Below are 12,997 nucleotides of genomic sequence, written 5' to 3' on the forward strand. Positions count from 1 at the left end.
ATTGTGGTTTTCTTGCATCTGGTGTCTGCCCACTGGTTGGATGAGTCTGGTCTCGAGGCTAATGCAGGCTTCCTGAGCGCAAGGCCAGCACCTGCCTATTGGTGGCTGGAGCTGGGTCTTGGCCCTCTAGTGGGAAGGGCCAGGTCTAGAGGCATGTCTCGAGTGGCTCTGGGCTCAGAAAGTCTTTAGGTAGCCTGTCTGTTGATGGGTGGGGCTGTGTCCTCCCCCACCCCCCCCAGTTAGTTCTTTGGTCTGAGGCTCCCCAGCACTGTTGCCTACAGGCTGTTGGATGGGGCCAGGTCTTGGCACTCATGAGCTGGAGGGAGGATCCTACAATGGTGCCTACATGGTAGAAAGCTGCCAAATATGGCTGCTGCCAGTTTCTATGTCTCTAGTTTGAGCTGCAGCTGCCTCCTTGACTCTCCAAGACCAGCAAGTAGGTCAGGCCCCTATTAAATTGCTGCTTTTGCCCCGGGTCCTGGTGTGAGATTTTATGGGCACCCTTTAAGTGTGAAGTTTCTATTTCCCCTGGTTCTTTGGAACTCCCAAAATTAAGTCCTTCTGGTCTTCAAAGCCAAATGCTCTGGGGGTTTGTCTTCCTGGTGCAGGACCCCTGGGCTGGGGGGCCTGACATGGGGCTTAGAACTCTCACTCCTATAGGAGAACCTCTGCAGTATAAGTATTCTTGTTTGTGGATTGCCCACTTGGGGGTAAGGGACTGGATTATATTGTGAGTCAGCTCCACCTACCCATCTCGTGTGGTTCCTTCTTTATGTCTTTAGCTGTAGAAGATCTTTTCTGGTAGATTCTGGTCTACTTCATCGATGGCTGTTCTGCAGACACTTGTGACTTTGGTGTGCCTGTAAGAGGAGGTGAGCTCAGGGCCTTTCTACTCTGCCATCTTGGCCGATACCCCGTACCACACTTGACGTTTGTCTTCCTGCTTCTGAAGTAAAAGCTGCACCAGAGAAGGGGTTTGCATCACATCTTGCTCTCTAGTCAATCCCAGGAGTCAGACCTGTACAGGGCACGTAGTAGGTACTCCATAAATATTTGTTGCCTGAACTCTGAATCCTCTAACCAGTAGACTCTCCTAGTTGACAGGTGTTTAGTAAGCAAGTTCATAAAACACTAGAAATCAGCATTATTAAATTCCAAATAAAAGGAAAACTAAGAATAATCCATATTTAAACTTCATTCTTTGACTGATTTATATGGAGACAAAAGTAATGTCATCCAGATTAGTATCTAGTCATAAAAGCACGAAACAAGTGTACAAATTAAAAAAAACAGGTATACAAGAGTACGCCTATGCTGCCATCATCCTAATACTGTCCAGTGGCCAATCTTAGGGTTACACTAATGGTCAGACATATGTCTTCTGATGTGATTCAATATAATGTATGCTAGCCAAAAATATGTAACTTGAAACTATGAACTCTCTAAAGATAACTTGCACTCTCTTCCTTTTTACTCTGCAATATAAAGGAACCGATGAAATAATCATAAAAATCCTGAAGACAGGACATTCTGCAGGACTAGTGTGGAATCTTCAATAATTCAGTGACGGGGGAAAAAAAGGGTACTGTTCTGAATTGAGAGTTAAAGGACATGACCAGATGAAATGCATGGTCCTGGAATGGATCCTGCTTTATCCTATAAAGGACATTTTTGGAACAGATGGAAAAGTAATGATGGTGTGTTAAATGAGATGAAAATGTATTGTCACAGGGAGATGGAGATTGAATCAAGTTACAAAAGAGCATGTACTGTAAGATCTCATTTTAGTAAAAATACACACACATGCATAAAAAAATACCATATACAGAGGTGTTAATGTGAGTAACCTCTGTGTGTTTTGAGTATGGTATTATCTATAATTTTCTATAATACACGCATTCTGCTCTTGTAATAACATTATTTTGAATTAAAAAGAAACTATTTTTAGATTAAGAAGTTAGGCCTTTTATGTTCTAATGAAAATTTGTTTCCTTTAAACTAGGTAACTTGGGCAGATTTCTACTGGGAAATTTGCAGTACCACACTTTTGGTCTTTAAACCTGATTTGTTGGACAACCATCCCAGGCTGGTGACATTACGTAAGAAAGTCCAAAGCATTCCTGCCATAGCCAACTGGATAATGAGAAGGCCCCAAACCAAACTCTAGGTGATGCCTGCTGCCTCCAAACTTCATTATTCTTCACAGCATCACTCTCATCAGATACGAAGCTACATCAGCGTGCTGCATAACCTGCACACTCCCCTCCCCAGCTCCATCAAGACTTTCACTTCTGCCATATTCTGCTTATCAAAAAAAAAGGAAAAAAGGGGCTGGGGGAGAAAAGGGTTTTGTTTCCAGTATCCTTTTTATTCAGAGTAGCTTCACCTTATTTATAACTGAAGAAAAATAGTTTCAAATACAGGCAGGCTTCGCTTTGCACTAGTTCTGACATGCATGAATTTCAGTCACAATGGTTTAGTTACATAACACATTTTCCAAAAAAAACCCTGAAAAGCTTTGGACTTCAGTTTCCACGCCATATTAACTGAGTAACTGCATAAAGTATAAACTTTGCTGCTAGCTCTTCAGTCCACAAATCACTATGTAAATAACAGATAGATATATGAGCAATCATGCCACTTCTTTCAAAATCTGTTAGTGATTGATCACTGCGCATCTGTCATGCGTGCACAGAAAGCAAAGTGTTGTTTCTTAGTGATAAATCCACTTGACATTTTACAAAAATGGATAATTGAAAAAGGGAACTCACCAACAAAGATTAAAGTGCAATAAAGAAATGAAAAGTGAAAATGGTGGAAATTCAAATTGAACATAAATGGAAAGAGCTGGCTGCGAGAATGTTGATGCTGTTGCAGTTCAAGAGGCTCTAGATATGCAGCCAGAAGAACTTGGTGAAGGCAAACTTATTGACATAAATGAGGAAACTGGTTGTGACAAAGGAGATGAAGATATCCCAGAGGAGGTGAGACTAGCAAAAAACCCCTCACGTTATAAGAATTGAGATCAAAAGAATGAGAAGACAATGTAATGCAACTATAGCCCAGTAAAAATGAATAAAAAAACTAAAAATTGTGAATCACTATACTGTACACCTGTAACATATATGATATTGTACATCAACTATACTTCAATACAAAAAAAAAAAAAAAAAGAGAAGACAAGCCACAGACAGGAAGAAAACATTTGCAAAAGGACTTTATCCAAAATACACAAAGAACTCTTAAAAGTCAACAATAAAATAAACCTGATTACAAAATGGATAAAATACCTGGACAGACACCTCATCAAAGATATACAGATGGCAAATAAGCATATGAAAAGATGTTCAACATCATATGTCACTATGGAATTGCAAATAGGAACAAGGAGATACCATTACCTATGAGAATGGCAAAAATTCAAAATACTGACACCACCCAAATGTCCCATTCTGGTGGGGCCCCAGGAACTTTTCTTCATTGCTGATAGGCATGCGAAACAGCACATACACCTTGGAAGAGAGTTTGGCAGTTTCTTACAAAACTAAAATGCTCTTACCATATGATCCAGTAATCACACTCTTTGGTATCTGCCCAAAGGAGTTGAAAACAGGTCCACATGAAAACCAGCACATGAATGTTTGTGGCAGCTGTATCAACAACTAGAAGTAACCAAAATATCCTTTAGTAGGTTAGTGGATACGTAAGTTGGGGTACATGCAAACAAGAGACCATTATTCAGTGCTAAAAAGAAATGATCTATCAAGCCATGAAAAGATATGGAGGAAACGTAAATGGATTTTTAGGGCAGTAAAACTATTCTGTATGATACTATAATGGATTCATTTGTCAAACCCATAGAATGTACACCACTGAGAGTGGAGCCTACTGTAATCTATGGACTTTGGGTGATTATGACGTGTCAATGCATTTTCACTGATTGTAACGAAGTCCCATTCTGGTGCAGGATGCTGATAGTGGGGAAGGTGTGTCTGTGTGGGAGCAGGGGTACATGGGACCTCTTTGTACTTCCTGCTGAATTTGCTATGAACCTAAAACCCCTCGAAAAAATAAAGTCTATTTAGAAAGAAAAAAGAATAGGGATATTTCATGACATTGAAAGAGCAATAAAATGTTGGAAGCTGATCCAAATTTAGGATTATGACTATTTACCAAGAGACAAAAAAAAAAAAAAAAAAAAAAAAAATGTGTGCTTGCAAGTTTTATAGGAAGGTACTGTTCAAACTACTCTGATAAATTTTTTTACAAAAATAAAACTTCCTTAGTGTTTCTAATATTTTACAGTGTACTGAATATTAGTTTTACTATTTTGTTCACTTATACATTTATAATGTGCTGACAAAATTCTTAAAGGTCATGGAAGAATCATTTTCCCAAGTGATTACACACTTTCAACTTGAAAAATTTCTACAGTCCCACACTACTGTGCAAGAACTGCCCATATAAACAAGCCATTTATATAGAAATCTTCCAAATAACTATATATTTAGATTATCCCAACCTATTTTAAACCATAACTATATTGGAACATCACATTTTAGTTCAATTTACCTGTTAATATTAATATTGAATAGTCTAATCTTAGTATGTTATGTTGTATCAGGAAACATATAAACAAAATAGATGGCCTTATCCGTGAACTGCAGGGCAGAGGAAGGAGAATGTAGTTGAGAAGCAAAAAGTGGGGAGAGGTTGTGGGGAGGAAGAAAGAAAAGTCAAGTCCATCTAAGTGTGACCTTGTTGAAGGTGCTTCTTTCCTCCCAACAATGCTCTATGAAATTCAGGAAAAGGAAGTTAAATACTGTACACATTATTAAGGATTACACAGAAAAACAAAGTGTATTTCCCAAGTACCTTGCTTCTTTGGATTACATCTTCTTACCGTTGTCAGTGGCTGTTAAGAAATGACAATAGGTTATAAACGACTCTCATTTGCAAAGCGCTGAATCATGTCATCAAGGCAGTCTAAAGAAAAAACTTACCTTTCACAGAAGAAATTCAAATAATACTCTAATGAAGGTAGAAACTTTTCTTCCCTCTTATGCACGTTCATTTTCCTCCACATAATTACATTCTGACAAACTTTACTGAAAACAGAATTTAGTAAAACTGATAGATACAATGTTTATCTAAATTATGAAAACTCTAAGATAATCAGCCCCACTTGTTTACATATAATTATCATAATTCCAACAGAAAATGCAACCACAGCATGTTTTATAAGGAAATATTTCAATCATAGCATCATCATAACCTTTAGGTCATCTTTTGTTCACTGAAAGGACAACACATTCCATTACCCCATCCTATATCTAAATTAAACATCTCCTCACTGAGCAAGTAAGCAAGTGTGAGAGAACATGAATTAATCAGAGTAGAAATGGAACTGCATATTATAATCAGAAAAATAACCATACCTTTTGGGAAGTTAAAACAATCAATTCCTTAATTTTATGGACCATTTAAGTGTCTTGCTTAAGGTCACACAAATGGAAACCAAGTCTCCTGATGCTCCTATCTAATCACTATACAATAACACCAATAACTAGGAGCAATATTAATGTTTCAACATAGATTATCTATTGGTATAAAGTTACAAGTCTATGGGGTGAGAAATACAGTTATGAAAACACATACGTCTTCTATCTGTGTGTGACCTGTATCAACAAAAACATAAGTTGCTTCAGTCGGCCAAGATACTACTCCAACAACTGTGGCTTCATAGGCTCTTTACTGACAATGGATTATGATATTTACTGACATCAGTCCAATAAAGGGACTAATGAGAATACACCCAAAGTAATAAGTACCAGTTTACTGAGAAAGAGACAATATTAAGCACACAATAGCATCTCTTTTGTGCTCAATATTATGGTTTTTTCTTTTTGGGTCTTTGTTGCTGTGCGTGGGCTTTCTCTAGTTGTGCTGAGCTGGGGCTACTCTTCATTGTGGTGTGTGGGTTTCTCATTGCCATGGCTTCTCCTGTTGTGGAGCACGGGCTCTAGGCACCTGGGCTTCAGTAGTTGTAGCACGTGGGCCCTAGAGTGCATGGGCTTCAGTAGTTGTGGCACGCAGGCTCAGTAGTTGTGGTGCACGGGCTTAGTTGCTCCGCGGTATGTATGATCTTCCAGGACCAGGGCTCGAACCCGTGTCCCCTGCATTGGCAGGTGGATTCTTAACCACTGCACCACCGGGGAAGTCCTTCCATATTATGCATTTTTAAGGGTAAAGGGATGAAAGTTTAGAAACTACTAAGGGTGCGAAAATACAACTTATGATCACAAATATTTTTATTATGCCAAAAACATAATATGGCATTACAGGGAGAACCCAACTACATTCATTAAAATAAAAATATGGATTTAACAACAACAACAAAAGAAACAGCCTATCATTGAAGATACATTAGTACAGGAAAGTTATGAGAAATCCATTATGCGATTTTTAGAATATTCTCAACATTTCACTAAGCGATTTCGGTACTGTGATGCAGAAGGAGGTATTAATACTATTTGCAGGTCCCTTCAGCCCATTACACTAAAATGTGTTGAGTATATTCAATACACTTGCAAGATTGGCTAAGTCTACTGACTCATCAGCTTTCAGAGTCTACAGTATCTGAAGAATCAATGTAAGAGCTTCATTAGCCTTCTAAGTCGAGGATTATATCACCTTAAAAACTTAGGAAGTCAGGAGGTCTTGAAAGTATAATCTCCAAAAATTAACAAACCTTTGATTTATAAATAAGTTTATTTATAATAATATTTACATAATAAAACAAAACACATGAAACTCACAAGTTATACAAAGAAACTGATGTATAATAAAACAGCAATATAGACTGACAGGCAAAAATTTAAAGAAAGACTTAATAAAGAGTTAAATATCAAGTAGACAACTTTACCTCTTCTAAATTTCACTTTGTCACCCACACTGATTTGGAATTGAACAATGGCTCTCTTTAGGAGGTCCCATACTGGAAATTCTGCAAACTGCTAAGTTATATTTTGATAAGAATTTAAAGTTAATGACCTATTTCCATGCAGTACCTAATGCTGCCTTGAAATGAAGTCACATTCAGTCTGCTTTGAAGTGAAATAGCCTGTTAATCTGTTCTGCCAGGCTAGAAAAATGTCACCAATATTTTGCTGATGTGCGGAGATGTGGCAGGAATAAACTACTATTTAGAGAGTAAAGAGAACTGGAGCAGAAATGACTGGGCAACAGTTTCAAGAGAAGCAAAAGCCAGGAGAGGGAAATCAATGAAAACATGCACAAGAATAGGCAGAGTAATAGCACAATTAGTGCAGTTGGGAAATGAACAGAAGGAATTAATCCATGGAGCAAGATAAGGGCTTCTTTAGTTACTATTCACTGGAAAACAACTTAGTGCCTAGCCAAACAAATCTGTTTTAACAGAAGTACTTGGGAGGACCTGGGGGTGTTAGTATATGGAATGCCACCTTTAAATTCATGTTGAGTTCTTGTTGACAGTGGTGAACATCTGTCTCAAATAGCAATAAAATGAAAGCTATATAATCTATACAGCTGCATTCTTTAACATAATAAAAAAGAACTTCAAATGAGACGAGCAAAAACAAGACATAAGCATTGTCAAATAAGGCACATGTAAAAATCTACACATATTATCCAGTGAAAGACAATATATATATATATTTGGAGGTAGAAATAATTACAAAAATACTGACATTTCTAAAGCATTAGCGTATTTGTTACAAACAATCACCAACTAATCCCCATTCAGAAAACTGTTTTGTAAAATGATTATTTAACATCTTCAAGACTACGTATCTGTGGCTTTTTTTTGAAATTTCACATGTGAGCATCTGGAGAATTCAGTTAGTGGCAAAAAAGTTGTCCATACTATGAGAAATGTAATATGGAAATTATAAAAAGTTATAAATGTTCATAAACCCCATGGTCATCATAATGTAAATGTCCTTGAGTGCACCAAGTTGATATTTCATCATCAGTTAGGAATTAACAATTCTTATTTCACAGGCCCATTGATGTTTTTAGTAATGTGGCTATATCTGCTGGCATACTCCCTTCGTCACCTGCAGGTCAGAAACTGGTGTTAAAATTCTGATAAAAATATTTTATGAAACGTATTTCTTCTCTCCAATTTTCTCTGCTTTTGGTGAAATTCTTAATAATCTTTCAAGGCCCAGTTTGATTCAGTGTCACTCCCTGTTAAAAATATTCCCGTATTCCTACATATGTTAGGGCAACTTCCTCTGTGCTTGTGTTCACATTGCCAGCACAGCAGTCTACAGCTTCTGTTTTTGATTTGACAGAGATATGCAGATATAGTTTGGATCATATCCTATTCATACAGCACACAGTACTTACTCCTCAGGTTCACTAAATAAAAACATTTACCAAAAAATTCAATGCAAGGTGTAAAAGAGAATAAAAGAAAATATACAAAAAAAAATTTTTTTTTATGTAACAATCTGAATAGTGAAAATAAAGACAAAACTCCCAAATCCAACCAAACAGAAATCATTTCATCTACACTTATTTTCAGTCCAAAGATACAATCATTGTCTTAAAAAAATTGTTTTTTCAATTGAACAAGACCCCAGTATCTAGACACTTATCCAGGTCTCTCTCTCTCTCTCTCTCTCTCTGTGTCACCACAGAGACCCCAGTTACAGTCTAAACTTGAGACTACTTTTATCTACTCTTCTCCTTTCAGTAAAAAACATGATTAGGAACAAAAACTACTGCATAAACTCTCAGGGAATTCACTGACATGCTTGCCTCCAAGCTCGTCCATAGATTTGAAAATAGCCCATGAAATCCAAACTTAACAGCAAATAAAAAAAGCAAGACGCAGAAACAACTAGTCATACAATTAAAAAAAAGCAAACCCTAATGTGTCATCTTTCTGGGGAAGCTGGGTGATAAGGAGGCTTTTGTTTGCCCTTTAATATCTTAGGAATTTTGAACTATGTGAATGTATTATATATATATATATATATATACATACATATATAATTTAAACTTTTAAAACCTTAAAAATTATTCTCCTCAAAAAGATGGAGGAAATGGAGAGGATTCTCTTATTTGACAAATGTTTCTAGTACCCAACTGCTCTTTAATCTGAAATTATTCAATTTTTGAATAAATGCATTTTATTGCACTCTAGTGAAATGAGTATTTGGCTCGTCAAAATGAAGTTAATATAAATGTGAGAGTTAATAACAATATTATGCCATGTACTTTAAATCTTTGGATTCATAAATATTACTTAGTAAGTAAATCATAAAATTGTAGCTAAAACTATAGACCCAATTTTAATTTATTTCTGGGATATTTTGATGTCAGAGACAGAATTTTTCAAAATCAAAGTGTTTGTATCAGTTCTGGCAAAATGATCTTAGTTATTGTAGTACTTTTGAAGTAAGTATGCTTGTATTCTCCCACGCTATCCCTAAACTGCATGCCAAGTTAAGGACTCAAACCATCTTTATTATTCCCTTGCTACTGCTAAGTTGATGCCTTTTCATATAAATAAAGTTTATGCTGACAAATAACTTACCTTCATCTACTGTGGTCATATCTTGTTCTAGTTTCAATTTCTGTTGATTAATTTTTAGCATGGATTCTTCGATTGTCCCTTGGCCTATTAATTTTATAACTAGTACTTCTCTAAGGAAAATACAAGATATGTCCATTGGTTACATAATATATAATTACTTAATATATATAAACGATATAACTCACCTTAGAATGCAATAAGAATAATTTGAAAATTGTTTAACAAATACATCCATAAATTTAAATTCTTTTATTCAAACTACTTGAGATTGACATTTTCTGAGCACGTCACTTTTAAACATCCTTTCCTATTGATTCAAGAGATGAGAAAAAGATATCGGTACTTTAAAATTACTGGTAGAACTGTATTACAAGAAACAGCTCTGGGTTGAGGTAGGGTATTCTATTTTTAAAAAGAACATGCTTTGCTTATCAGGTTCCAAGAAATAATTTAGTACAAAAAGTAAGGAAGTGTAGTAAAGTATAAAGATTACATGGGAGGTTTTAGTTCCACCTTTAAGTACTGATAAATATTTGGTTCATAAATGAACTTACCAATGTCTTTTGGAAATACAGTAAAATACTCCACAAAGAAAACACTGATTGTCTGCTGTTTACATGTGAGAACAGAGCTGAATTATAGGTATTTTCACCTCTTTATGTCCTGTGACCAATGTCTAATTTAACCTTCACCTAAAATATCTACAGCTCACATAATCTATTTCCTATGAGGTAACAAGGTAGCAATCGTACGCACATTACCCAGTCTATCTGGCTCTTACATGGTGTAACAAGCAAGTTACTAATTAGTAATTACTAATCTTTTTCAAAGGGGCTGGACAACTGGTAATACTTAGTTTTCATTTGCTGCATAACTACTTGGACTGGGGGTGGGAGGTGGTTTTATTTATTTTTTACTGTTTTGGTCACGCCACATGGCTTGTGGGATCCTAGTTGCCTGACCAGGGCTGAACCTGAACCCTCGGCAGTGAAAGCACCTAGTCCTAACCACTGGACTGCCAGGGAAGTCCCTGTTTTAATGACTAGAATATGAACAGATTACATGGTGGAGTTCATATTCAACACTGGTTGGTATAAAATACAGCGGAAGCCATGCTTTGCTGAAAATATAAAAACTAAGGCAGGACATCTGACAGATCATATTCTAATGTTCTATACAAATTAGACTGGCATTTGATTACAAATAAATTTCAACTGCAAACACTTACTTAGTCTGGCCTACTCTATGGCATCTATCTTCTGCTTGTTTGTCATTGTAAGGATTACAGTCAATATCGTGAAGTATAACAACATTTGCTGAAGTCAGGTTTATTCCTAGGCCACCAGCTTTTGTTGACAGCAGAAACACAAAGATATCCATATCGGTATTAAACTCGTCAATTAGATGAATCCTATAAGACAAATGTATTAGGTTAAATCTCACAAAAGGGTATATAATTAAAACTGAAAACAATCACTTCACATGGAAAATAAACTTGAAGATGTAAATACATGCTCTTGGCATTCTAGTTATTTTTCCTGTAGCTATTTTATTGAAAAGACCTATCCAATTCACCAACTTCTTTTCTATACCATTTATCTCCCTACTAACTCTAACTATTCAGATTTGATTAATTGCTAAAGGACTGTTTTGTCCTTTGTTTAATGACTTCTGGCTTTTCTAAATTCTGCACACAGCTTTTCAATCTTTAACCTTCTCAGAGTCTGCCAGCTGTGACTCATAGACAATATACCCGATGAACTAAGAATCTCAAAATCAAACTATAATGATGTTTTAGCAAGACTTCTTTTCTTACTCTAATGCAGGAAAAAAAAAATTTACTCTGGCTGATAAAAAAAAATAAACCAAAGATACGATGCAGTTTAAACACACTAGAAAAAGCATTTCAACTAAGACAATCTTTTTAAACTCTGGGAATTAAAAAAGAAAACAAACAAAAAAACAAACTCAAACTTACTCAATTACCCTTAAAATATGAAAAGCCCAAGATTTTAAGATAACCTTGGTTTAAAGATAAAGTGTTTTAGACTTAAAATGATTTTTAAAGAGAAAACACTGACAAATATATAATTCTAGTAGTTGTTTCAAAATATATTTGTATACGATTCAGACCAAAAATTAAATTTTCTTCATCTTAAGTTAATGAATGATTTAAAGTAACCAAACGTAAGACTCAAAGCAATACAATTCCATCAAATGCCCTAGACATTTAAAATTCTAACATTTACTCTTATTTGAGGGTAAGGTGGAGAGATTTTCTGAAACTAAAGTATACCAACCTTTCAGAAATCTGAGTCTTTCCATCTAATCTGAGGTACCTATGCTGATGATGTTTTAAGAGAACCTCTAAAATATCCAGCATCATGGTAAATTGGCTAAATAATACAACTCTATCACCCTGTGGAAATACATATATTAATTAGACACATAAAAAATAAAATTATAAGTATCTAATGAAAACCTGCTTCTTTAATAATAACAATCATAGCTATAGTTTCTTATTTTAGATTACGTATAAGTAAATTATCTTCTAAACTTTGACGTAAAATTTATTTTTAAGACTAATTAATGGGAATAGCTACTAAGTACTACTTAGATTGTGATCTAAGTAGTACTTAGATTTATATGATCTATTTATATCTATTTATAGATCATATTTATATGATCTATTTCACATATAAATTGTAGTATTAATTTATTTTACATAGTATCAATATCTTCAAAATATTAATTTTGAAGCAACTATATAGATTGTCACCTATGAAATAATGACAATTAAAATTATTTTTAAAAAACATCAATATAGATATATTCTACTAACTTCTGTTAGATGGAAGAAGAGTAATCAGGAAAACATATGCCCAAATATATCCAAAAAATGCTCAAACACCAGTTTCTAGAAGAATGTAGAACACAGGCTAAAGCTTCAAGAAAGTCAAATCATGCCAGAACTGTTTCAAAGAAGTTGAACTAACTGGGGAAACATATAAGGAGCAGTATTCTTCTTTAGTACCTTCTGTTTCAATTCAGACAAGATGCAGCCTAAAACTCGAAATTTTCCAGAATCTAAAATCAAGTCCATGTCTAACTGGAAGTTATTAATGTGTCGATACTGTTTACAAAGTACATGTAATTCAAAGTCTGTCATAACTTCCATATCTTCAAAGATCAGGTCAGGGTTAGCCTCACAATGTGTAGGTTCCTCAAAACAAAACAAAACAATATATACTTCAAAATGAAGATAATTTATAATATGATTAGAACAACCTAATAAAATTGTTTACATCTGATAAAATATCTAAATCATAAAACATTTTAGTGCAACAGATTTACCAAAGGAAACTGATATTCATTTTTTTAGGTACAATAAAGGGGGGAAGTTCTTAT

The 12,997-nt window shown here is 35.1% G+C and overlaps 2 protein-coding genes across 4 annotated transcripts in view; one reads left to right on the top strand and one right to left on the bottom strand.

Moving 5' to 3' along the window:
* HPGDS (hematopoietic prostaglandin D synthase) overlaps positions 1–2,188 on the top strand; it is a 57,839-nt gene extending 55,651 nt beyond the window's left edge. The window contains exon 7 of the mRNA XM_079921057.1: positions 2,003–2,188. Coding sequence (XP_079777183.1) covers positions 2,003–2,167 — 165 coding nt within the window. The 3' untranslated portion in view covers positions 2,168–2,188. The remainder of the gene's footprint in view (positions 1–2,002) is intronic.
* A 3,973-nt stretch (positions 2,189–6,161) lies between these two features.
* SMARCAD1 (SNF2 related chromatin remodeling ATPase with DExD box 1) overlaps positions 6,162–12,997 on the bottom strand; it is a 70,658-nt gene continuing 63,822 nt past the window's right edge. For all 3 annotated transcript variants that reach the window (XM_079920390.1, XM_079920391.1, XM_079920389.1), the window contains exons 20-24: positions 12,624–12,812; positions 11,890–12,008; positions 10,818–11,000; positions 9,590–9,699; positions 6,162–8,099 (exon numbers count right to left, since the gene is read on the bottom strand). In XM_079920390.1, coding sequence (XP_079776516.1) covers positions 8,038–8,099; positions 9,590–9,699; positions 10,818–11,000; positions 11,890–12,008; positions 12,624–12,812 — 663 coding nt within the window. In that variant the 3' untranslated portion in view covers positions 6,162–8,037. The remainder of the gene's footprint in view (positions 8,100–9,589; positions 9,700–10,817; positions 11,001–11,889; positions 12,009–12,623; positions 12,813–12,997) is intronic.

The sequence above is a fragment of the Stenella coeruleoalba genome (genome assembly GCF_951394435.1).
Source record: "Stenella coeruleoalba genome assembly, chromosome: 4".
NCBI classification, from domain to species: domain Eukaryota; kingdom Metazoa; phylum Chordata; class Mammalia; order Artiodactyla; family Delphinidae; genus Stenella; species Stenella coeruleoalba.